The sequence below is a fragment of the Leucoraja erinacea genome, chromosome 21 (genome assembly GCF_028641065.1).
Source record: "Leucoraja erinacea ecotype New England chromosome 21, Leri_hhj_1, whole genome shotgun sequence".
NCBI classification, from domain to species: domain Eukaryota; kingdom Metazoa; phylum Chordata; class Chondrichthyes; order Rajiformes; family Rajidae; genus Leucoraja; species Leucoraja erinaceus.
Window position 1 is genome coordinate 5,696,881 of NC_073397.1, and position 27,368 is coordinate 5,724,248.

General features: G+C 42.1%; 1 protein-coding gene across 1 annotated transcript in view; it reads left to right on the plus strand.

Moving 5' to 3' along the window:
- LOC129707179 (AP-1 complex subunit gamma-1-like) overlaps positions 1 to 27,368 on the plus strand; it is a 97,938-nt gene that overhangs the window by 34,156 nt on the left and 36,414 nt on the right. Inside the window, exons 7-11 of the mRNA XM_055651985.1 lie at positions 11,054 to 11,149; positions 14,643 to 14,723; positions 18,096 to 18,194; positions 21,170 to 21,225; positions 24,705 to 24,818. Of these exons, the coding sequence (XP_055507960.1) occupies positions 11,054 to 11,149; positions 14,643 to 14,723; positions 18,096 to 18,194; positions 21,170 to 21,225; positions 24,705 to 24,818 (446 nt within the window). The remainder of the gene's footprint in view (positions 1 to 11,053; positions 11,150 to 14,642; positions 14,724 to 18,095; positions 18,195 to 21,169; positions 21,226 to 24,704; positions 24,819 to 27,368) is intronic.

Here is a 27,368-nt window from a genome sequence, read left to right on the forward strand (position 1 = left end):
AAATAACTACAGTACTGATACTCCATATTAAGAGCATTGATTTGCCGTTAAAATGAATTCTGTAATAACGTGTCAATGGTAGCAGTGACAATCGAACACTGCGGTTTTAATGTTTCACCCGTTCACAATTGAATTAATCCATCTTTATGGATTAAAACAAATAATAACATTGGGAATTAAAACACATTTGATTGCATTCCGTTATCAAACATAGTCAATATTCGCTCTGAAGACGTTTCCAAGACAATAGGGTCAGGGAAGGGGGTGTGTGTGAATCAGTGCGGGGTGGATAGATGGCGGGGGGGGGTTAGAAGGCAGTCGGTGCAGAATGGATGGATCAAGGCAGGTGAATTAGTATGTGTTGGTTGGAGAAGGTAAAATTGTGAGGGGAGAGCACGGGGATGTCAGTGGTGTGGAAGGGGGGGTTCAGTACGGGATGTGTGGGGGTAGACAAAAGTGCTGGAGGAACTCAGCGGGTGAAGCAGCATCTATGGAGCGAAGGGAATAGGCAACGTTTCGGGTCGAGATCCTTCTTCAGACTGTTCCCCCCATTCTTCGTGAATGGGAGGATCAGTACAGGATGGATGGGGGGGTACAGCGCAGGATGAATGGGGGGGGTTAGTATAGTGTGGTTTAGAGGGTCTGTGCAGGATGAATGGGGATTACTGCAGGATGAATGGGGGAAGGTGCAGGGTAAATGGAGGGTGGGTCAGTACGGGATGAATGCGTGGATTAGTACAGGATGGATGGAGGAGAAGTGCAGGATGGATGGGAAAGTGGTAAGTACAGGGTGAATTGGGGAACCAGTGTGGGATGGATGGGGGGGGGGGGGGGGGGGGGGGGGGGGTGGCGGCAGGAGAATTAATGCGGGGTGGATAGACTGATCAGCGCATGATGAATAGATTGAGGGGGGGTGGGGTGGGGAGCACAGGTGATGTCAGAGGACTGAATGGAAGCAGGAATGTGGATCAGTGCGGGATGTAGAGGAGGGGTCCCAGGATAAGGGGGGGGTGGAGGGGACGTACAAGAGAGAGAGAGAGAGTGAGAAGGGGGGCGAGGTGGGGAGGAAGGAAGGTCAGCGCAAGCAGCTTCATCTCCTCCTCCTCCCGCTGCTTGCAAACCCGCTAACGGCGCACTTTCAAAACAAACCCTCCCGCACGCCGAGACCTCCCCCTCCCTCCCTCCTCCCGGCCTCGGCGCGCGGGAGGGTTTGTTTTGAAAGTGCGCCGTTAGCGGCAAAGATCCTATAGCTCTGCTATAAGATCTTAGGTTAGCGGATTTGCAAGCAGGAGATGGAGTCACTGTTCGGGACCTGTCATTCGCTGCGACCCTTCGTCACCCCGCACCTGGTATCTTTCCCACGCAATACAGCCGTCACCGCCGACACAAAACGTTGCGTTCCTTCTCTCCAGAGATGCTGCCTGACCCGCGTAGGTACTCCAGTTTTTTGTGTCTATCTTCGGTACAAACCAGTATCTGGTTGCCAAGCCGGGCAAAATGACTCTGTGTTTAGTTGCCCGGCGGCGCTTTGAGTGGTCATTGGCACCCGGGCAACTGTTAATTTCGAGCCCTGGAGAGGTTGAGAAGGCTGGGACTCTATTCCTTGGAGTGCTGGAGGATGAGGGGTGATCTTATAAATGTGTATAAAATCATGAGAGAAGTAGATGCAGAGTATTTTGCCCAGAGTAGGGGAATCGAGGACCACAGGACATAGGTTTAAATTGAAGGGGAAAATATTTAATCTGAGGGGTAAGTTTTTCACACAAAGGATTATGAGTATATGGAACCAGCTGCCAGAGTAGATAGTTGAGGCAGGGACTATTGCGACGTTTGTGAAACAGTTAGACATGTACATGGATAGGACAGGTTTGGATGGATATGGGCAAAAAACAGGTGAGACTAGTGTAGTTGGGATATGTTGGCCGGTGTGGGCAGGTTGGGCTATATGACTATGATGTCGGTGAAGCCACACTTGGGCCAGGACTTAAACATTCCTACTTCTGTTTGCTCCTCCAAATGGGAGGTATAATTAATAAGATGGTGTTGTAAAATCATAAGGTGGTGTTGTAAGATCATAAGATCATAATTAGGCCATTCGGACTATCAAGTCTACTCCGCCATTTAATCATGGCTGATCTATCTATCCCTCCTAACCCCATTCTCCTGCCTCTCCTCAGAACCTCTGACACCCGTACTTATCAAGAATCTTATCTATCTCTGCCTTAAATATGTCAACTGATTTGGCCTCCACAGATTCACCACTTTTTGGCTCAAGAAATTCCTCCTCATCTCCTTTCCAAAAGAACGTCCTTTACTTCTGAGGCTATGACCTTAAATCCTAGACTCTGCCACTAGTGGAAACATCCTCTCCACATCCATTCTGTACGTTTCAATAAGGTCGCCCCTCATTCTTCTAAACTCCACCAAGTACAGGCCCAGTGCCATCAAATGCTCATCATACGATGAGTTAACCTGCTCATTCCTGGGATCAATCTTGTAAACCTCCTCTGGACCCTCTCCAGAGCCAACACATCCTTCCCTCAGATATAGTGCCCAAAATTGCTCACAATAGTCCAAATGCGGCCTGACCAGCGCCTTATAGAGCCTCGGCATTACATCCAATGTTTTGTATTCAAGCCCCCTCGAAATAAATGCTAGCATTGCGTTTGCTTTCTTTACTACCGATTCGACTTGCAGGTTAACTTTTTGGGAATCCTGCACCAATGTTAAGGTTCATTTTTTTAAAACAGACAACTTACAATAAGTTGGGTAAAACCAATACAAGCTTTAATGATCATTTAGCTAGAGAGTGCTAGGAGATACAAAGTCAAGCATATAGCAGGTGCTTAACTCCTCCCAGGCCATCACTCTAATGAATGAAGACATACAGCATATTTTTATACTGTTTTGGATGCACAGTCACATGTTCATACAGAATGGCAGCAATGACGTCTAACATATCAATCACAGCTCTACCCATTCAAAGTATGCTTGTCATTAATACAATATAATCATGCTATGGTTATATCGATCTTAGTTTAGTCATGAAACCCCAAATAAGAGGAAGTTAGTCAAAGGTCTATCATCTGCAGTACCTTCTTAAACAATGTAAGGATCCTTATCAGTGGCCCACAGAAGTTTCTGCTAGTCGAGGATACAGATTTCTCAGGAAGTTCCCAAGCTCCGAAGGCTTGTGTTTACAGAAGCAAGCCAGAACCTTCTCACCATTGTCAATATCTTTTGCTTGGGCACAACAGGAAGCAGCTTGGATGCAGTTTGAATACTGGCCTCCAATTTCCTGATTACCCAGCCCTTCTACAGAATCCAATTTCAAAGCTTTCATTTACTAAGAACCCAAAACCCAAATTAATCTTTACTTGATAAAATACATAACGTATTCCATTATTAACTAGGATATTATCACCAGCACCCCCAAGTCCTTTTTGCACCTCCGATTTCTGGATTATCTCCCCATTTAGAAAATAATTTACGTTGTGGATAGCAAGGAAGATTGTCAAAGGCTAAGGTCGAACACAATATTAACAGATTGAATTTCATCCTGAATGATGCGCGGTGATGCAGTATGGGAAATCAAATGCGGCAAAATATACATTAAGTATTAGGTTGCTAAGGAATGTTGATAAACAGGGACCTTTGGGTCCAAGTCCTTAGTTCCTTGAAAGTGGCAACATGGGTAGATAGGATGGTGAAGAAGGCATATGGTATGGTGGTCTTCACAAGTTGAGGCATTGAATAGAAAAGTTGTGATGACGTGTTGTAACTTTGCAGTATATCTGTTGGACCGCTCATATTATTGTGTGCAGTTCTGATCATCACGCTAGAGGAAGGATGTTGGTGCGCCAGGGAGGGTGCAGAGTAGATTCATCAGAATGTTATCTGAATTGGAGGACTTCAGTTATGGAGAGGGAATGGATAAGGCTTGTTTTTCCTAGAGTGAAGAAGGTTGAGGAGGGTATCTGACAAAGGTACATGAAGGGACATAGAAGGGGTATATAGCCAGAATCTTTACCATAGTAAGGTTATCAAAAACAAGAAAACACTGTTTTAAGGTGCGAGGAAGGAGTTCCAAGGAAACTTTGAGAGGCAAGTTTATTTTACCCAGAGTGGTTGATATCAGGAACTCTCTGTCGGAGGAGGTGATGGAATCATATGTGATCACTCCATTATGAAACTATAAAGAGGCACTTGAACGGGCAAGGCATATAGCAGGATGTGGTCCTAATGTGGGCAAATGGGATTACAGTAAATGGCCAGAAGATTAACTAAGATGTCGAGTGATGACGGACCTTTTTCTGGGGTGTATAATTCTGACTTGTATCCAATGTTTTGATCAAGCTTTTGGTCATCTGTCCTAATTCTCGGCAGCAAATCTTTCTTAAAATCATTATATTGAGGGGCTTGGGATGTTTTCTGTTACCAGTGCACACACGCTGACACGATGCTGGGTCTGAGGAGTAGGATGGCAGTTAAAGTGCAGAGCATATGTTGTTGGTATCAATAATTCTATCTGCAGAATAATTTTGGCAGTGTTGTGATGCACCACTAGTTTGTCAATGTATTTGGTATTCTATATCTTGGGATTTCAGGTGGAATGTGAACCTATCCTTCGATACTTCAAACTATAATGTGCACACCATGGCCATGTTACACCAGATGATCCTGACATAGTTTTCACTTATTTTAACTAATATTACATGTATACATTTTTATTCCCGTCTCCCTTGTGCTTATCTAGTTTTGCCTCTGCTACTCTTTTTGGTATATTTCACGTCCTTACAAATAATTGGATAAAAGCTATTCTCAATAGCCTATTGGTTAATCTATTTATGTTTATTTACATTTTACATTCACCCCCTCCCCCTCCCAACCAGAACCTCTAGCAGGTTATGCCTCGCCCTTTGGCCAAGTCTTTCCTGGCATGGTTACTATCTCTCATTCACACATTCCCTGACAACAAAGGAGTAGACCATTTTGCCCAATTGTGATTGTTCTGCGAACCTGCGCTTATGTGTTTCCCCCACTTCATCTATTCTCTCTTTTACATGACTATTAACACTTCACCCCCTCACCTCCATATTTTCCTACCACCCATTTACATTAAGGTGACCAATAGGCTGAATAGCCAGGATAACTTTGGGATATAGGAAAAAGAACAGGAAAATGCTGAAAAACTTGTGTGGCCACAGTGGGAACATGCAAACTCCACACAACACCAAAAGTGAGAATTGAGCCCAGGTGACTAGAGCTGTGATGCAGTTATGCGACCTGCAGGACTACAAGATCAGCTTATTCCTGGCATGATTCTTGTGAATCCCTTTACATCTTTATCAATGCCTCCATTTCTTTTCATAACATACTGATTAGAATTCTGCAAAGTCGATCTACACAATTCTCAAAGATAGTGTTTATGTGCCTTTTAATAAAAATTAAAGCTGATCTTTACCACAGTATAATTTTCCTGCACTAATTTCATCCTTTGATTCCCTTGATCTCTTTCTTGAAAATACATGAGCTCCCGTGCCTTTCTTGAATGGAGAATTCCAACAAATCATTTCCCTCTGCATGAGGAAAATTCAATGTCCTGAATAGCTGACCCCCCTCTTACTGTGAGACCACTCGATGTTGTTAGACAGTACAGCCAAGCAAAATAGGCCTACCTCAACCACAAATAATGTTTTGTACATTTCTATGATGTCACACCTCATTTGAAGATTGGCCCAGTAGCTTAACCTCTCCTCATGACAAATCTGACATCCCAGAAATCATTTTTGTAAACTTTCACCACAGTACCATCAAAAATGGTGTAATTTCTTCAGTAGGGAGGCTAGACCTATGCACAGCATTCTAGATACAGGCTAACCAAGGTTCTTTGTAATTGATGCAAGCATCTCTGCTCTTGTACCTAATTTACTTTTACAATAAGACCAAAGAACAGTTGGTCTTCCTAATTGATGTGCCTGAATTTAAGTATCAGTTATTCATGTACAAGATCACCCTGTGAATATCAACACCATTCCATCTCTCGTTATGGAGAAAGTACTCTGCAGTTTTTCTAGACAAGTTTTTCCATGCTATATTCCATCTGCTATGCCTTCGCCCATTCACTTATCTGTCTGAAGCCTCTGCGTTCTTTGTACGATCACACCATTTCTACATTATTGTCATCTGTATTTTGTGCAATTGCATTTCGATTTCCAAAGATCAAATCTAATCTTCCTTTTGTAACGTCACAGGATTCATTCACTTGGCCAATCATGACCCTCCCTCTTAAAATCTGCCCTGACTGACAATTTGGATAAATATTCTATTTTGATGACAGCACAACTCTAGTTCATATAGTTTTATGGGATTTATTTTCATTAAACACGGGAATAATGTAGGGGGACTTGTTCCTCTAAGAAACTGGTTCAAAATATTGGCAGAATAATGAAAAATATTATTGTACGTGGAGCATTATGCTCCTTAAATGTTGTTTTAGTTAGAATACTATGCTCTTTAAATTTAGCATAGTCGAAATGCAAATCAGTGGTTAATAGAGTAATAGCCCCCTCGCCCCCTCCAAGTGCAAGGGAACAATGTTTCGTTACATATATCACTGATTTTGACTCTGACATATATCACTGACTTTGGCTTTGACATCGGGAGGAGAATGGGGAGTGCAGGGGAGAGATAAGACTTTGCCTTCCATCACAGTGAGGAGGAGATTCACTGTGGTGAATGTTTATGTAAATTGTGTTGTGTCTTGGTTCTTTACTTGTTGTATGACTGCAGAAACCAAATGTCGTTTGAACTTCAATGAGGTTCAAATGACAACAAATAAATTGTATTGTGAATAGCAAATGGTTTCTGTCCTCAGTTGTATTAGTTTGGCTATAGCTTCCCTTAGTTGAGAAAGGTGAATTACTGGCTAAGTTTTGGTTTGTGTTTGCTGGGTGACTTGGATCTTTAATTTCAGTTAGTTATTTGCTCATTTATCTTCGTGATGGTCTCCCATCCAAGTGCTGACTAGGCTTGAATCTACTGTCACAGTGACTATAACGAGAATTCTGATCAATTACTGATCAATTATCCAGTGAGCCATATTTGCATGTGCATAAGTGAATTTTGGAGGAGTCCCAATTTATCTGTAATATTCTTTTGGGCTTGTATAATCTATCGCTGTAGTTTCTCTCAAAATGATCACTATACCTTGCTTTCACTTTTTAGCTGTTTCCTGTCTGAGTAAATATCAATGCTACTAACTAACCAATGCAGTGTCTTTCCTCTGTCTACTTTCTTCTTTTAATGAATACCTTTCTTTTCTCTGCTTTCATGATTTGGAATATAGAATGAGAAGGTAAGGGTAAACCAATAAGAAGACAAATAAATCATCCTGTACTCACTTTTAAGATTATTCAGGAAACCTTTAATCTGCTCTCAGATAAACGAGCTAACTTTGGTCGAAGCGAGCCACCATCAGTAAAATCCCCGAAAAAAGATGCTAGCTGTAGTAACACTGAGAATTGTCAATAAATGAGTCAAAGATTCATGATTGTAGATTTGCAGAGTGGTTCTGTATAAATAGAATAAGGCAAATCTCCATGTGCTGCCGTTTGAGTTGTGGGTTTGTGAACTAATGACTAAATGAACTTGCTCAAACCCAGCATCACCAATCATGCATGTTATTGATAAGAGATCCACCCCTTCTCCGCCCACCCCACTGCATTCCTTAATCTAAAGTTCAATATTTAATAAGTGTTTTCTCCATAATGCTAATACTCCAAATCTATCTTTGATATATCCCTTCAATAGTCAATTTCCAGACAAATGATAAGTTCATATGTTCATTGATGACAAGGCAGTATTTATTGTGCATCTTGGACGGCTCTTAAAGGTAGTACTGAACTTCCATAAACTGCTGCAGTGTCTGGTGAGAGTACTTCTGCAGTAATGTGCAAGGGGGTTCTGCAATTTAGGCTGCCATCATGAAGGTAAAGATTTCTTTAAGTTAGTCATGCGTGTAGTGTGGATGAAAGCATGCAGATAATAGAAATATAGAAATTAGGTGCAGAAGTAGGCCATTCGGCCCTTCGAGCCTGCACCGCCATTCAATATGATCATGGCTGATCATCCAACTCAGTATCCCGTACTTGCCTTCTCTCCATACCCTCTGACCCCCTTAGCCACAAGGGCCATAATAGTGATGTAAGTTGCCTTGACCCTGTACCCTGTATGCAGCAGAGGGGTTTTTTCTTGAATGCTGTTCGAAAAGCTTAGTGGAATAAACACAGTTGAAAGAAGTGGATCTTAAAGGTGATGGTTGGTGGTATGTAATCTCAAGGGCTGCGTAGTCCTGTATGGTTCAGAGTTTTTTTCTGCTTTTGGATGTTGTGCTTACCAGGAATGCAGAGTATTCCACTCCTTCTTGACTTGCCCTATAAATGAAGAGTTGACTTTAGGGAATCGGAAGTCACTTGGGATACCCAGCTTCTTACCTGCTTTTATCTTTGATGCATGTGCGCTTTCTATTCATTGGTAACCACCAAGGTGATGGTAAGAGTTGACTTGGAATTAGTATTTTCTTTGAGCATTGACAATGGGTTGTCAACCAGTCTTGCTGAAGATAATGACATGCACAGAGTAGCTGTTACTCAATGTTCACCAGTCCATGCCTGGAAGTTATCCAGCTTTTGTCACATGTGGGCATAAGCCACCTCATTTTCTGAGGAAATGCAAGTGGAGTTGAATGTTGCGCAATTGCTCGTGAACATCTACTCTTCTAACCTTGTGAAGAAAGGACGATTATTACATCGGCTGAAGACAGTTGGTCCTAGTATACTTCCCTGAGGAACTCTTGCAACAATCATGTGGGGCTGGGGTGAGATAGGACTCCAATGAATTCTGTTTTGCCTATGAGTCAGAGTTGACCAGTTTTATCGAAGACCCTTTGAAGCCACACCTGGTTAAATGCTCATTAATATCAAGGGCATGCACGGTCTCAAAACACCATTTCTAAAGCCAAAGGTACCAGGTTTTAGCTGTAGATTTGATTGATTTAACCATAGAATTAGTGTCGCCTTTAATTATCCAGCCAACAAATTTCAAAATGGACACTAGTCCTACTAAATTTAGAGAATCAGTTTACTAAAGAGAGGCACCAGTAAAATGAAAAGCTTTTATGTGTACAGTGTTGTGTACAGTATTTTTATCTGTTTGTAGAGTGTTAATGAATACAAAAACCTTAATTCAAGTGAATGATGTCCAGCACAATTTGTGCCCGAGTTGAGCGATTGTCGTCTGTTACTTTCATGTTGCTAGATTTCTTTGTTTTCGTATTTGCATTCTATTATAGTTCAACTATTATTGTTTCTATCACCAGCTGGGAATTGCTTGTTTAAGGGAAGCATTTAGTTCATACTTGTCAGGTTTTGGGTCCAAGGTTTGGGGATTGTGGGTAAAGGATAAAAAGATCTGAAGTTAGATACAAAATGCTGGAGTAGCTCAGCGGGCAGCATCTCTGGAGAGAAGGAATGGCTGACGTTTCGGGTTGAGACCCTTCTTTCACCCAAAAGGTCACCCATTCTTTCTCACTGGAGATGCTGCCTATCCCGCTGAGTTACTGCCGCATTTTGTGCCTACGGGGTAAACCAGCATCTGCAGGTCCTTCCTGCCTATTGCGATCTGACATAGTTTACAAAACTAGCTTTGCTGGACGCTCAACAATAACGTGAGTCTGCCAAGTGAGCAGTTACACCACTTGATATTGAAGGCCTCTGTAAACCAACTGTAGTGTTAGTACAAAACAGAAAGTTTGTGCACCAGCTGCAAGATTTTTATTATGTCAATAGGGTATTAAGTTTCCTCATCTTTCATCCATTCTTTGATATCTACTGTAGTATGTGATTTAATCCCTATGCATTTATAGATACCCGTGTTAAAATTGCAACAGTTGTGCTGGACTGGAATAGTTGTATAGGCTCTCTAGCTTAATGGGTGATAATCATACTACTTCCTGTGGCATTGCGCCTGCTCTAGACAAAAAGCAAAACTCTGCAGATGTTAGAAATTAAAAATCTAAACAGGAAATGCTAGAAATACAGAACAAGTCGAGAGAGAAACAGTTATCATTTCAGAGAGATGACCTTTTAGCAGTGAAGTGTTGAAGTGTTTGAAAGTATTGAAGTGTTATCCTCTTGTTTTTCTCTCAGCATACCTGAATATTTTCAACATTTTGTCCTCATTGAAGAACACATTCTGATGTTGGTCAGAGCCGTAGTATTTCTCAGCCTGGCAATACCAGTGTGTTACAACTGTTCCCTTACCTCACTTTAATGTGGTTTAAAATCGCCCAGGATGCCATTTTGCCCATTTGCGTAGTGTTTGAATTTGAATCTATTTTCTTACTCTTAAATTTAAATATTTTACGTCCCCAACGGCTGTTTAGGAAGATAAAGTGTTAAGCCATTCAGACAAGCTAGTCAAATTGTTCCCTGGTAAGTTAGTTGATCTTAAGATTGGGTACTGTAGAGAAGGAGAAAAAATAATCAGCCAGGGTTCCCATTTCTGTCCCCTACAATGCAATTAGATTGAATTGTCCCAACTCCTCTTCCTTGTCACTGAACATTTCCCTACACATATTATATTTAACAAAGTATGATTGAGACAAATATACCATTTTCCAATCTTGGGCATTGAGTTCCATTTTTAGAATTGTGCTTATTTTACTATCTTCATGTCTTGTTTTTTTCGTCCCTCAGATTTGTGTACAAAGCTAATCATTGGCTGGAAGTCTAGACATTGCCCCCTTAAGCTCTTTCTGCTTGGTGTAGACCAAAATGTTTTTTTATCCCAGAGCAAAATATGATCGAGCATGATAACCTATTTCCAATCATTGAGGAGTTCTCACTCTGCATTCTTCTCTTTAAGTCTTTGATCCAATTTGCTACTTTCTCCTAATTCAGTTCAATTGTATTGATGTGACCAATATCATAGTTCATTTTCTTGGAATGTAATCATTAACGTACTGTTTTCATCATTTACTTATTCTTCTTAGGTTGTTCCACAACTGGTCAAATCCCTGAAGAATCTAATAATGTCGGGTTACTCACCGGAACATGATGTGTCTGGAATTAGTGACCCATTCCTTCAGGTTTGTTTCCAAATCTCTGTTAAAGAAATAGCCATCACATATTTATTGGGTTGTTCATTTGTAATCTTTCTGAAGGAGTCTTTGGTGCTTCTAAGCGTGACGTCATTGGAAAACAAAACGTTTTATCAACAGACATAAATTATTTTTTCACTGTTGCGTAGAATTGTGCAAAGTACAAGGTGATCAATATGTCTGTATTGGTTAGAAAAAAGTTATGTGACCTAATCCCAAATTCCATCAGTCGGTCTGCTGCCCTTCAAGTTGCTTCTCTCAACTACTGTTTAAACATGCAGGCAGTCCCGACTTGTGTGGCAGGCGAGGTACGTTAATCGCACTTGGTGGAAACAATTCACAAAAGGTGGTCCCACTTTGAGTCATAGAGTGATACGTTGTGGAAACAGGCCCTTTGGCCCAACTTGCCCACACTGGCCAACATATCCCAGCTACACCAGTCCCACCTGCCTGTGCTTGGTTTATATCCCTCCAAACCTGGCCTGTCCTATCCATGTAACTGTTTCTTAAACTTTGGGATAGTCCCAGCCTCAACAGTCCTCTGGCAGCTTGTTCCATACACCCACCACCCTTTGTGTGAAAAAGTTACTCCTCAGGTTCCTATTAAATCTTTTCCCCTTCACCTTGAGCCTATGTCCTCTGGTCCTCGATTCCCCTCCTCTAGGCGAGAGACTCTGTGCATCTATCCGATCTATTCCTCTCATGATTTTATACACTATAAGATCAAACAAACTTCTTGAATGACCTGTGTTATTGCAATGGGAGGTTGGTGAGGGCTTCCCATCCGCTTCATAGACATTAAAACATCGCCCGGGTTCACTGCTCTTCCAGTTTTGGCGACTGTCGGTGCGACACTGGGAAGGTGAGTGAGAATGAAGGAGGTAGTGGAGAGTAAATCCTGGCCGAGTCACTGACATCTTCCATAAGATGCACCAGAGAACCCTTCTTCACCAGCTGCCGCACCGTCTGGTTGACACGGCTGTTGTTGTGGCTCGCGTTGTTGCCCCTGGCTGACGGCGCTTTCTTCAGGCCACTGCTACCACCATGTGCTCAGTCACTAAGGGGCTCCCACCCCTCTCACCAGCTGCCGCTTCGTCCTGAAGCCCATCACTTGGTCCGCTTCCACCGGCATCTTCTCCCCATACAGTAGCCATCATTTTCTGGGGTGGAAGACATCGGCAACTCCAGGGCAAGAAGAGGAGGCAGCGGTGGAGGGGAAGCAGCGAAGTAGACAACAGCCACATCAATCAGATGATGAGGCAGCCGGTTAAGAAGGGCTCGCTGATGCAGACCAGTTGCATCTGCGCCCAGTTTGAAGGTGCAGCGACACAGTGTTGGAGTAACTCAGCAGACCGAATCAGTTTGAAGAAGTCCCAACCTTAATTCGCACCTATCTATATTTTCCAGAGATGCTGCCTGACCCACTGAATTTCTCCAGCATTTCGTGTCATTTGTGCATCTGCCATATTTTTGTTTCTACCTAGTTTGTAGGTGATTCCACTGGCGTAAGATCTAACTTGCCTCTGGTTTTACGGAACATAACCCTGGCGTAAGGCAGGGAATGTCTGTAATGAGGATTGCCCTCTGTTTGGGTTCTTCCCATTTAGACCTCTTGGAATTTTAAATACCTGAACTAAGTCTACCTGCAGACTCTGTCTTATTAGAAAACAGCCCTATTCTATACAATCTTTCCTCCTCCCAATATCTGTCCACCAGTGCACCACTATTCCATGCTGGGGCTCTGATCACCATGAATCCACAGAAAACCCTTTATGTGTGAACTAGACATATGGCTGCAGACAAGTGGAGGGTAGAGGGAAAAAAAGCTAAAGCCAGTCAAATTTCAATTCTGTTGTAGAATATGCTCTTTCCAAGCATTGAATATTACAGCAATAGAAACCTTTGCTGAATGCGCATCACCATAATCCAGTAACGCATGGCCGTCTTTTTTTGTTTAATTCATTCAAGGTATATGGGCTTCAAATGCAGAGCCAACAGTTAATTGTCAGAGGTTATGGGGAGAATGGGGTTATGAGGGAGAGATAGATCAGAATGGCGGAGTAGACTTGATGGGCCGCATGGCCTAATTCTGATCTAATTGCCCTGGAAAAGGTGGTGGTAATTTTAAGCCACTGCAACCCAATGTGGGGAAGGAGTGCGGCAAACACTTGCTATCTCCACCTCTGCCAATCATCCCTACTTGCCCAAAGGCACCTGAAACTTTTAAAAAGGAACTGCAGATGCTGGAAAATCGAAGGTAGACAAAAATGCTGGAGAAACTCAGCGGGTGAGGCAGCATCTATGGAGCGAAGGAAATAGGCAACATCTGAAGAAGGGTTTCGGCCAGAAAGTTGCCTATTTCCTTCGCTCCATAGATGCTGCCTCACCCACTGAGTTTCTCCAGCATTTTGGGCACCTAAAACTTGCCAATTTTTGCCACACTCCTTCCCATCACCTTTGTCAGCTTTTTCCCTACTCCATGGATTCAAACCCAGGCCCCATAATTTTTCCATTAATATCTAGATTATGAATCTAGTAATAATACCACTGCATCATCTTTGTCAAACTAGCAGGCTTCCCACAGCAAGATTACACTTGGAATTGCTGACCACCTTGATCAGTGATTCCCCAACTTGGAAGGATAGTCATTTCCTCACCACCTATACCTTTCTAAAATTTAGAAAATAGACAATAGGTGCAGGAGTAGGCCATTCGGCCCTTCGAGCCAGCACCGCCATTCAATGTGATCATGGCTGATCATCCCCAGTCAGTGCCCCGTTCCAGCCTTCTCCCCATATTCCTTGACTCCGCTATTTTTAAGAGCGCTATCTAGCTCTCTCTTGAAAGCATCCAGAGAACCTGCCTCCACCGCCCTCTGAGGCAGAGAATTCCACAGACTCACCACTCTCTGTGAGAAAAAGTGTTTCCTCGTCTTCGTTCTAAATGGCTTACCCTAAATTCTTAAACTGTGGCCCCTGGTTTTGGACTCCCCCAAAATTACGTACTAACGGTTTTGAGCAGCCCCTCCTGCCTTTCATTGAGATCATCCTTGTGCCCTAGAATACTGCAACTGCAGATATTTTCAGTTAGGTTATGAAATACAATAATGTATTTTGCTCTTTTGTGCATAACAAGAAGTAGAAACAAAGTGGGCTAAATGGCTATTTGAGTGTGCATTGCCATTCACCAACCTCACAGCTCGTTGTTTGAGTATTCAATTAACTGTGCTTGCCACAATCCTCTTTGTACCACCACCTATAAATGCATACATTGCATCAATCAGACAAATGGACAGGATTGCAAATGTGCTTCTAACTCCCCTTTTGTTTTCTATAACATGTTTTCCCTCAATGTCACGATACGCTGCTTTAGACCTGTCTAATTGGAAAATGCTGCTAAATTATTTTATTGGTCATCTGTCTGATCTTTTCTTCATGTTTCCTATGGAATGTATTTTGAAAGGGGCTTTTCTATTTCACAGGTGCAGATTTTAAGGTTGTTGAGAATGCTGGGGAAAAGTGATGACGAAGCTAGTGAACAAATGAATGATATTCTCGCTCAGGTGAGCAATTCTGACAAAGGGTCTTTAACCTGAAAAATTAACTTTCTCTGCCCACAGAAACTGCCTAATGATCTGAGTATTCCCAGCATTTTCTATTTTTATTTTGGCACAATTAATAAATACATCTTTCTAAATGACACCAGTACACATTTTATGAACATTTGATTGAAACTAAAAGAGGAAAAGATTGAAAGGACTTATTTAGTTATAACATTAATCTATACAGGTAGGCTATATTTGTAATCCATGGGTGAATTTGCTGGGTTTCATTGCATGGTGTAGCCATTAGTGTGACGTGATTTGTGAATGAGTTAATTTCTTTACCGTCAAATAGTATACCCTTGTCCTCTACTCAGTCTTGGTTCCAGCTTTGCCCTTTCCTAATCCAGATCCTGTTTCTCCGATCCTTCCACTTGGTTCACTTTCTTTCTTTCCCAGTCTGCCTTTCTCACCCTGTGCACTTTTTCGTGTTTCCCAGCACCACCTCTGGTCCTGCCTACACTGTTACCCACTTAGCCCTTTCTCTAACTGCTTCCATTCCCCCAACTCCTTCACAAATAAAGCTTTAGAATTGTTGTTGCCCAATCTTGTAGATCTCTTCTTGTTTTTGTTAAAAAAAAACACTGAATGTAGGCAGATATCACGCATCCCTCAGTTCAAGAACCCATTTTGGGGATGAAATGTAAATTTACTCAGAAATCTATATTTTAATACGAATGAAAATATTTGTATAAAGCTCTAATTGAAAAAAGGAATACTGAAAATAATAAAATGACCCTTTAGAAGAAGCAATGAATATTAAGGCTGATTCACAAAAATTAATATCATACTTTTATAATAATATATTAAATAGAGAATCACCCTCAACAGAAGCACTAAGGGAAGATTGGGAACATGAGCTAATGATAAAGATCTCAAAGGATAGATGGGAAAAGTCTTTGATGAATACACATAACTTCTATTAATGCAAGACATAATTTAATTCAATTCAAATTATTACATAGACTATATGATTCAAAAACGAGGTTGAATAAATTTTATCCAAACGTCTCTCCCAGATGCGATAAATGTTTGTTTCAAAACGCTAATATAACACATTCATTTGTAGGATGTGCAAAGTTGAATACATTTTGGAGTGATATATTTGATATATTTACAAAGCTTTTCAAGTCAGGAATAGAACCCAAAACGGAATGGATTATATTTGGAATAATAGGAGAAGATACCAATTTAAATAAAGACCAAAATGTTTTTTTTAATTATGGGTTAATAATTGGAAAGAAATTGATACTTAAATTTTGGAACAATACAACCATACCAACTGTTAAAATGTGGATTAGGAATATGATGGACATAGCACGCCTTGAAGAAATGAGACTCCGACTAATAGATAAATATGACCAATTCTTAAGGAGTTGGTCTCCTTTCATCGACTTTTTGGAATCATGTGATGCAGCGGTGCCGTAAAGATTGCTGATTTCAGATAGACCTACATCTCCGAATACAGATTTGAAAAATTATCTTTTAAGGGGCCTTCTTCTATTTCTACTTTCCACTTTTTCTTTTTCTTTTTTCTTTTTTATATACACACTTCACGTTTTTCTACTCTCTACCATCTATTTTTCCACTTTTTCCTCTTTCTATTGTTTTCTTTTTCTTGTCTTGCTTACTTCCTTCTCATAACATAAAACTAGAGGTTGTACATAGAATGGATTACGGTATTACATAGTTGGCACCTAAAATTAGGTTCCACTGTACTGTTTTGTACTGTATTAACTTCTAATAAAATAAACAAAACAAAAAAAAAAAAAAAAAAAAACACAAAAAAAAAAAATAAATAAATAAAAAAATAAAATGGCCAAATTGAAAATCTTTGCAAAATTAGTCGCTTGTCATGTCCATCCATCTTTTGGAAACAGAGTTGTGAACTGCACCTTTATACTAGCTGTGCTGTCTCAATGTCCTGTATAGTTCTTGGCAAGACTTTCTTTTATACACCAAACCTTTCGCAATAAAACCCACCATTTTGAAAAGATTGTGGAATTTGGAATCAACAAGATTGTCCTCACTTTGCTCCTACATTGCTGGTGATGGAAAATAAACATGTTCCTTTTGTTGCTGCTTCTATATTGCTGTTTTGTTTTGGTTTTGAAATAACTTTATAAAAACATCTTTTTGCTGACTACTGCAGCTGCTGGCAACCCGCCAGTTACCATACGCATAGAAACTTGGAAGTTTGAAAAACGTTCAGTTTCTCTGTTACTGGCCTTGACCGATTCTGTACATTTTGCAATTGTTGCTGGTTGCATAAGATGCAAGTGTCAAATAAAATGCAAGCAACCAATATAAATGCAACTTCCGTGAAATGCATTAAAAACTATGTGGACTCAAGTGATCTTAGTAGATTACATCTGGAAAAGTGGATTTATTTGAAATCTGGAAAGACTAATAACTGCAGAAATATACAATTCTCGTATGCATCCAATTACATTTTGTGTTGAGTTAGGTGTGAGATTAAGAACTCATTAGATATATTTCAATTGTGGTGAGAAATTGGTGTTATGTATGAAAATGGGTCTATTTTTGTTTCATCATTTACCTGTGTGATAGCATTTTAATGACAAATTGAAGATAATGAAAAGCGCAGATTATGCTTTAAATCCCTCAGGATGTTTGATATCACCTGAACTCTATTCCCACTACAGACTAGTGTTTCAAACAGTCTAAGTTGTGTCTATGGCGATATGCCTTGCAGAAGCCTTTATTCAGATCTGACCAGTGGTTGATTGTGATTTAGACAATAGGTGCAGGAGTAGGCCATTCGGCCCTTCGAGCCAGCACCGCCACTCAATGTGATCATGGCTGATTATCCCCAATCAGTACCCCGTTCCTGCCTTCTCCCCATATCCCCTGACTACGCTATTTTTAAGAGCCCTGTCCTGCTCTCTCTTGAAAGCATCCAGAGAACCTGCCTCCACTGCCCTCAGAAATTTCCACAGACTCACCACTCTCTGTGAGAAAAAGTGTTTCCTCGTCTCCGTTCTAAATGGCTTACTCCTTATTCTTAAACTGTGGCCCCTGGTTCTGGACTCACCTCCTCCCCCCCCCCCCCCCCCCCCCCCCCCAACATCGGGAACATGTTTCCTGCGTGTCCAAACCCTTAACAATCTTATATGTTTCAATGAGGTTCCCTCTCATCCTTGAACTCCAGAGTGTACAAGCCCAGCTGCTCTATTCTCTCAGCTCTAAGATTTCTAAAATCTCTAAGATTTATACTTGGCATACATGTTGAGAATATGCCCTTTCGTTCAAATCATTTTGCCATCCTCAATTGAAAATATATTGTTGCAGTCATGTTTCTTCCCATTTTAGGTGGCAACCAACACTGAAACCAGTAAAAATGTAGGCAATGCCATTTTATATGAAACGGTGTTAACAGTGATGGATATCAAGTCTGAAAGTGGGTTAAGGGTAAGTCAGATTTCCTAATGACAAATTGATTCAATTAACTTTGCATGGGTGACCTGTTGCTTCAGTCCTAATTGTGATTAATTTGAAAAGGAAAATTCCACCCGTCTGATGGATGTTGTTCATCTGTTTAAAAAAAAGAACTCTACTATCCTCTGTATTTCTGTATAATTCTGGCTGAGGTGAGTTGGCCTCAGAGTTAATACAAAATACTTAACTTCAAGATCTGGTGGTGAATCTTCTCATCCAATGCCTCTTTGATGCATAATGATCAGCTTGGCTCCGGTAGTCTTCACACAGTTGCAGCATGTGCTTACATTTGGGCAACTTGCACAAGCTGCAAAGAGCAACTGTGGCATTATTCCCAGCGTGTCAAAATCGGAAGGGAAGAATTTAAACTTTTGTTATGCGGTAGTGTGATCCAAATTGTTTATCAGATTCAGACATGGTTTAATCTATGTGAGATTGAGCCCTTCTTGATGGGTGAAGGAGAATCCGAATGTATGTAAGTGGTGGGATGTTTTTACTGTGAAAGTTGTTGGAACAATGTATCTAACTGAAAATCTCAAAGTGAATAGTGGGCCTGTCCCACGTTCACAAGGTAATTCACAAATTCTCCCGAGTTTTCCCCTTGATTACAAACTCGCAGAATGTTCGTAACGAGTCCGTAGGAGGTTGTAGGAGTTTGTAGATATATCGTAGCGGCTCGTTATGCTAGCCGTAGGCACTCGTGGCATCAGATAAATTGGGACTTTTTTCCATCCCGATAAAAAAATGTCCACAAGTTAAAAAAAATGGTCGAGATGAAAGAAATTGCAACTTTTTACTCATAAGAAGGGCATCGAAATAGTAGTGGGAATTCATAGACATATTCGTAGGAGTTTGTGAACATAGTCGTGGAAGGTCTTAGGTGTTCGTAGATTACCACTATCTTGATTTTTTTTTTAGGTCCTTTAAACTCGGCAGGGGTTTTGAATTAAGTCGTGAAAGTGGGACAGGCTCTTAAGAGGATTTAAGTCCCTTAAGTCGCCACATGTTCGCGGGTGGTTGCCGAGGAGTCGCATTCATGGTTGCGAGGAGATCCCACATTCTGGAAACTAGTCTCGGCCTCATTATGGTCGCCGAATTTTTCAACGTTGAAAAATTAGCGGCGACTAGAATGAAACCGCCATGGAGAGTAGTGAGAATTCTCGAGCTGTAGATGGGTCGCAAGGAGGTCCTAGTGGGTTGCCAGGAGGTTGAAAGTTCTCTTAGGTTCTCGTAGGCTGTAGCCAGAGCTGACCGGAGAATTTCATTGGCTCAATGGGGGAACAAAACGTAAGCAGTAGTTTTCAAAACCAAGGATAACTGACCAGTAATGTTAAATGTTCGCCGAACTTCACAGCCGTGTATCTCTGGCTTCTTAAATGTTGTCTAGCTTCATAACAGTTGTCTCCACTCTTCTCTCACACACCCCCCCCCCACCCCCTTTTTTTAAAGGACTTACCGCCGTCTTAATTACAGCGCCAACTTTCCTGTGCATCGCGGTGTATGTCTATCAGCGTGGCTTTGCACCGTGTGAATATCAAACAGTGCTCCCCCCCCCCCCCCCCCCCCCCCCCGCTTGCCTTGGCCCCTGCCTTTGCTGTGTGTGCGTGTGTTCCACTCTGACAGTCGCTGTTCCGGCAGAGGTCGCCGGCAGAGGTCTGAAAAATCGCTTAAGTGGGACAGGCCCATTAGACCTTCACAGCTCTTCAGTAGTTAATGTAGGGATGGAAAAGTAATGAAGTGAAAGCACATTTATTCATGTTTTGGGGTGTTTTTCAAAAAATATATAGCAATGCTTGTAAATGTATCACTGAGTAAAATTGTAGGATGAATCGTATGCTAAGCTACATTCATTAGGTATATATATCAGCAAAAAAATGTTTTCCCCAAAGGACAGGGTGGAATGTAGATGGCCTAGCTGACTTTTACAGAAGTATTACTAGTCTTCCCAAGAACGAACAAGAAAGTGTAGTCAAGTATGGTGGGACAGGTAGTGAGAGGACGGTAGAGATAAGTAATTTGCTTAAAAGGCTCAGAGGGTATCATTTACAGGAATGATGAATTTCAAACAATTTATTTGAACCTCTCATTGATTTTAATAATTACTGTGCTGCTTTCCTGCAGCTTGATCCCCTGCTTTGCCCATGGTGAGGAGGAAAACACATATCTTGGATCTTGCCTGAGTGTAGTACTGGAAACCTGCAATCACTTGTGTGGCCAAGTGTCTGCATTCCAATAAAAGGCCAAAACCATAGTTCTGACAAACATTGTCAACAGCGGTGCAACAATAGTTAAGTTATGAATAGAGACACATGAAATTGCAGATACTGATATCTTGAGCAAAACCTCAAGTGCTGGAGAAACTCAGCAGGTCAGGCAGCATCTGTGGAGGGAATAGGCACACAATCTTTTGGGTCAGTTTGAGTGTTCAACATAACAACAAAAATAGAGGCATAACTGAGGCCCATATGAGTTAGTAGGTCATGTTAGTAGGTTTTTTTAATTAGCTTTGACGTGAAGAAAATGAGAGGAGTCAAAAGAGGAGTTGTTGAGGACAGGGACAAGTTCAGTCAGGCAGGGGGGAGCGCTGGTTGAGGGAACCTGATTGGGTCTCTATTCAAGGAATAAGCGAAGGGTCCCACGGCCTTTCTGGTGTGGAACGGAGGTGTAAAATAGACTGGACATCCACAGTAAAGATGTGGCAATGGTGGGGGGAAGTGTTGATGAATGTGTGCAGTGTCTGGGATGTAGGTCAGAAGTGTGGACAAAATGGAATTGAGGTAATAGAAAATGAGCTTCTTCTGAAGAGTCCCGGCCCAAAACGTCATTTGTCTATTCCATCCATGGTGGCTGCCTGACCCACTGACATCCTTCAGCAATTGTGTCTTTGCTTAGCTATGAAAAGATTTGTTTATTTAATATGTAATAACCTGTTTTTTTCTAATCCGCAGGTTCTAGCTGTAAATATTTTGGGTAGATTTTTACTAAACAATGATAAAAATATTAGGTGAGTATAATTCTAAGATTTATTTTGTGTATCAGACGTTCAATCTTGCTGTCTAAACTGACTCTGTAGCTAAACATTTTCTCCTCCCCTTGAAGATAGACACAAAAAGCTGGAGTAGCTCAGCAGGTCAAGCTGCCTCTGGAGAAAAAGAATAGATGATGTTTCGGGTCAAAACCCTACTTCAGAGTAGGTTTCAATGAGATCCCTCCCCCACCCCCTCATCCTTCTAAACTCCAGCGAGTACAGACCCAGAGACATCAAACGCTCTTCTTGCATTAACCAAATGGAAATGGTATCATTTCCTCCTCTAGACCCTTTCTAATGGCAGCACATCCTTCCTCAGTTACGGGACCCAAAGTTGGTGCACTAGACTCCCTTCGGTCATGACTGACCATGGGTGATGCATCCTAGTTTGCAGGTGATGTGTGGTCGGATGCAAGCCTGGGCGATGTCATATGGAGGACAGGCTGTTGCCCAGGCAGTACGTGTCCCCCCCCCCCCCCCCCCCCCCCCCCCACCACTTCGCTGATCGATCCAAAGGAACAGCAGGGCAGTTACAGTTTGGCACCAGCGCCGTCGCAGGAGCTGCCAGAGCGAGGTTGTAGACAACGACAAACTGCCTTAGGGGCTCCGACTCCGGATTTTCTTGAGGTTTACTCCAGGAGTCTTTTCCATGACTGGATATGGCCACAAGGCAGTGGAGGTTTTAAATCAGAGTTTCCCTCTCCTAGATGTACTACCTTCCCAGGCTGACGAGCCCCATCTGCCAGAGACTCATGGGGGCGGGAGTGTCTACCTTCCCGTGCAGGTCTATAGCACCTGCCCACTGCCCGGGACCTAAAACAGCTCACAATATTCAATTTGTGACTTCACCAGTGCTTTATAATGCCTCGGCATCACATCCTCACTTTTATATTTAAGTTCTCTCAAAATGAATGCTTGCGTTGCATTTGCCTTCCTTCCCATGACTCAACCTTTTTGGAATCCTGCACCAACCCTCCCAAGTCCCTTTGCACCTCTTATTTCTAAATCCTCTCCCCATTTAGAAAGTAGTCATGACCGTACACTTTGCTATGCTGCATTCCATTTGTCTCTTCTTTGCCCACTCTCCCAACCTATCCAAGTCCTTATGCAGACTGACTGCTTCATCAACACTATCTGCCCCTTCACCTACTTTCATATAATCCGCAAACTTGGCCACAAAGTCATCAATTCCACCATTTGCAGAACTATGTCCGACCCCTGCAGAATGCCTCTGGTCAACAGCAGCCAAAGAGTCATAGAGTGATACAGTGAAACACTTCGGCCCAACCTGCCCTCACCGGCCAACATGTCACAGCTACACAAGTCCCACCTGCCTGTGCTTGTTCCACATTCCCTCCAAACCTGCCCTATCCATGTACCTGTCTAACTGCTTCTTAAACGTTGGGATAGTCCCAGCCTCAACTACGTTCTCTGGCAGCTTGTTCCATACACCCACCACCTTTTGTATGAAAAAGTTACCCCTCAAATTCCTAATATCTTTTCCCCTTCACCTTAAACCTATGTCCTGTGGTTGTCAATTCACCTACACTGGGCACGAGACTCTGTGCACTCTGGGCAAATATAAAAGGCCCACTTTACTCCCACTCTCTGCTTTCTGCCAGTCAGCCAATCTTCTATCCACGCTATCTTGACTTCGATTGAAGACTCGCTGGCATACATAAAACTGTTGCAGTAAATTAGTCTCTTTCAGGGTGGAGAACAGGGTACCCCAAGGATTGGTTCTTGCCCCTCAATTGTTTACTATTTATATTATCAACTTGGAGGAGGTAATGAGGTGTAAGGTTTCTACGTTTGCTGATGATATGAAAATAGGTGGGAGGGCATGTTTGTGAGAACGTTGTGATCCTGCAGCAGATTATTGATGATTGATCAAACGATAAGAAAATCTTGCAAAAGTTGTTAAAGAATTAAAAGAATTAAAGAATCAGGCTATTAAACTCGGCTCGGACGAAACTCTGAACATTAATAGTCCATTATCTGTTTATTTGCACTATTATCAGTTTATTAATGTGTGTATATATTTATATAATGGTATGTGGACACGCTAAGCTGTTCTGTAGTCATGCCTACTATGTTCTGAAGCAAAGCAAGAATTTCATTGTCCTTATCAGGGACACATGACAATAAACTCTCTTGAATCTTGAAAAGGATGACTATTATAGTGTGAAATTCAGAGGAATCGTTGTTCCATTGCATGAATTACAATGTTATCAGGCAAATCCTACAAATAATTGAGAAGGCAATATTGGCTTTTCTTGCAAACTGATTGGAGGTTTGTTCCATTTATATTGGATAATGGTTAGGCTACACCTGGAATACTGTAGATGTTTTTACCTTTCCTAAAAATTACATTGGAAGCTGTCTGAGAAAATCCTGGAGATCTGAGAGTTATCCTATAGAGAGGCAAGACAGTTTGGGCCTTTATTTCTTGGAGTGTAGGAGGCTGAAGGCCTACCTGATTTAAACATTTAAAATCCTAATGGTGCTTGACAAATTAGATGTCGAGATGTTTTCTCCAGTGGGAGAGTCATAAACTAGCTAAGGGGCAGATCATTTTAAAACTGAGGTGCGAGGAATTTATTGTGATACAGAACAGTGAGTCTCTGGATTTCTCCTCCCTGGAGGCTGGTGAAGGGTAAGTCATGGAATGCACTTTAAATTGAAGATGGATAAATATTTGAACGGTTGTGGTAGACTGACAGAAGCGTTAATGCCAGCATCAGTTATCCATAACATTGCATGCAAGGGCAGGCTTAAGGGTCCTAATGCTATTTTCTTGTGTTCTTGTGAAAGAAATGTGACTACAGAAGTAAGCTTTGGTCAACATCATATTACAAGCAAGGGAAATCCCTTAATGAACCCCTGTCCCACTTAGAAAACCTGAACGGAAACCTCTAGAGCCTTTTCGTCTCCCCTAAGGTTTCCATGCGGTTCCCGGAGGTTGCTGGAGGTTGCAGGTAGTGGAAGGTGGTAGGGAGACTGTCAAAAACCTCCGGGAACCGCACGGAAACCTTGGGTCGGGCGCAAAGTCTCCAGAGGTTTCCGTTCAGGTTTCCTAAGTGGAACAGGGCCATTGCACTCAAGGCAGGGCTCTGTAAGTAACTCTATAAAGATTTAAATGTTGACTGTCTGTTTGATAAGTACAATATTTATATTGTACTCTTGAGGAGTTGACGTGCCAAAATCACACTTGGTTTCATTGAGAATAGTGTCATAAGGGCAATTCTGCATTTTTGTAACTCCATAATTTGGGTTCCCAGCACTGCAGCATGGAAATTCTGCAGAACAGATGGTTCCCTTTTGTCTGTCATTCTCCTATATGACGTTAGACCGGCCCTTTACTTTCAGTAAACCACTTAGTGGGGGCGTGCTGCTACTTCTCTCTCATTTATTTTCATATTAAAAATCATATTTGAGGTTTTTATTCCCCGAAGGTATGTTGCATTGACGTCACTTTTGAAGATGGTGCAGACAGACCACAATGCAGTACAGAGACACCGGAGTACGATCGTAGACTGTCTTACTGACCTCGATGTCTCCATTAAAAGGTAATGGCCCTATCGCATGCTGCCAGATCCGCTGAGTTCCTCCAACATAAAATAGTTTTCTAACATTGGCATGTTTCAACTGAAAACATCATTCACAGTACACTGTTTAAGAAGGAACAGCAGATGCTGGAAAATCGAAGGTAGACAAAAGTGCTGGAGTAACTCAGCGGGTGCAGCAGCATCTATGGAGCGAAGGAAATAGGCAACGTTTCGGGCCGAAACGTTGCCTATTTCCTTCGCTCCATAGATGCTGCTGCACCCGTTGAGTTACTCCAGCACTTTTGTCTGCATTCACAGTACACTGTTGAAAAGTTGTGTCGATGTTTTCTCATACTCCTGGTTTACGTTTCAAATACACCTTCCTTCACATTTAAGCCCAAGATTTGTCTGTACGGGCCATGCAGCAATTATTCACAGGATAGGAGCAGAACTAGGAAATTCAGCCCACAGACTACTTGACTTTAAAGGGTGGCCCAGTTGTCAAATACAAATCTTGCGTGGTGGGCACAGTTAACATAAACCACTGCGAATAGTTAATTTCTACCAATGGCTTTTAGATAGATGGCCATGTTAGGATGCAGGATGATGAGTTTGTGTTTGGTTTGAAGTCTTGCAGATTAATGAGATGTTATTTGGGGTATTATTGATCATTGGTAATTTTATGTTAAGGTTACAGTGGCAGTGTTGCTATAGCAAAGTAATTCTCCGTGTTTATTTCCTTTGGGGAACTGCTGCAGGGCCTTATTGCAGGAGACTCTGAATAAATCAGTTCAAAGGAAGGCAGTAGCGATGGCGCCAAATTATTTATCACACGATCAGATACTAGCACTCCTGGTTCCAGAAGCAAATATCATTTGAATTTTAAATTACATTTTAAAATGTGACATTTCCTAGATGGATGGGTGCTCAACATATCTTTCAGAAGTAGTTGATATTTCATGGTCCAATTTTTGAAGAAAAAAAATATTGGAATATTTGCTGTAAATTATTCTGTGCCTCTAATATTTAAAGAATATTTCAGAGCATAACGTGCATTATTTACACGTAGCCCTTGGTATTCAGCTTTGGTACGAACCATATTCCAGACGGCACTTTAATTTCCATCTCAGCAGTATAAATATCAGAATGCAATCCCACACCACTATTTCTTATTCCCTTGTCAACTATGCTGCAGTTGAATAGTTCTCCTGGCTTTGTGTTAAATTCCAGGCAATATTCTGTAAATCTGCAGTGTGTAGGAAAGAACTGCAGATGTTGGTTTAAATCAAAGATAGACACAAAAAGTTGGAGTAACTCAGTGGGACAGGCAGCATCTCTGGAGAGAAGGAATGGGTGACGTTTCGGGTCGAGGCCTTTCTTCAGACTGATGTCGGGAGTGGGCGGGACAGAGATACAATGTAGTCGGAGTCAGTAAGACTGGTGGGAGAACTGGGAAGGGCGAGGGGATGGAGAAGAGAGGGAAAGCAAGGGCTATTTGAAGTTAGAGAAATCAATGTTCATACCGTTGGGGTGTAAGCTACCCAAGCGAAATAGGATGTGCTGTTCCTCCAATTTGCGCTGGGCAATTGGAGGAATTCTGACAATGGAGGAGGCCCACGACAAAAAGGTCAGGTTGTTAGTTGACAACTGGAACAGTGGATACAGTAAATGAGGTTGGAGGAGGTGCAAGTGAACCTCTGCCTCACCCGGAAAGACTGTTGGGGTCCTTGGATGGAGTCGAGGGGGGAGGTAAAGGGACAGGTGTTGCATCTCCTGCATTTACTGGGGAAAGTACCTGGGGAGGGGGTGGTTTGAGTGGGTGGGACGAGTTGACCAGGGAGTTGCGGAGGGAACAGTCTCTGCGGAAAGCAGAAAGGGGTAGAGAAGGGAAGATGTGGCCAGTAGTGGGATCCCATTGGAGGTGGCAAAAATGTTGGAGGATTGTATGCTGTATGCGGCAGCAGATGGGGTGGAAGGTGAGGACAAGGGGGACTCTGTACTTGTTACGAATGGGGGGAGGAGGAGCAAGAGAGCTGCTGCAGGATATCGAGGAGACCCTAGTGAGAGCCTCATCTATAATGGATGAAGGGAACCCCCGTTTCCTAAAGAATGAGGACATTCCAATGACCTGGTATCATCTACTGTATCCGCTGTTCCAGGTGTCAACTCCTGTACATCGGCGAGACCAAGCACAGGCTCGGCGCTCGTTTCGCTGAACACCTCCGCTAAGTCTGCCTTAACCTACCTAATCTCCCAGTTGCTCAGCACTTTAACTCCCCCTCCCATTCCTAATCTGACCATTCTGTCCTGGGCCTCCTCCATTGTCAGAGTCTTGACCCGAAACTTCGCCAATTCCTTCTCTCCATAGATGCTGCCTCACCCACTGAGTTTCTCCAACATTTTTTGCAAACCTTCGATTTTTCCAGCACCTGCAGTTCTTTCTTGTTACCAAGTGAATAACCATATTCCAAAAACAGTTCATGCAATTGTTAATTATTTAATTGCACTGCACTGTGCTGACTGCTTTTCACCCAATCATTTCTGAAAATGTAGTGAACTTGTAATTGGGGA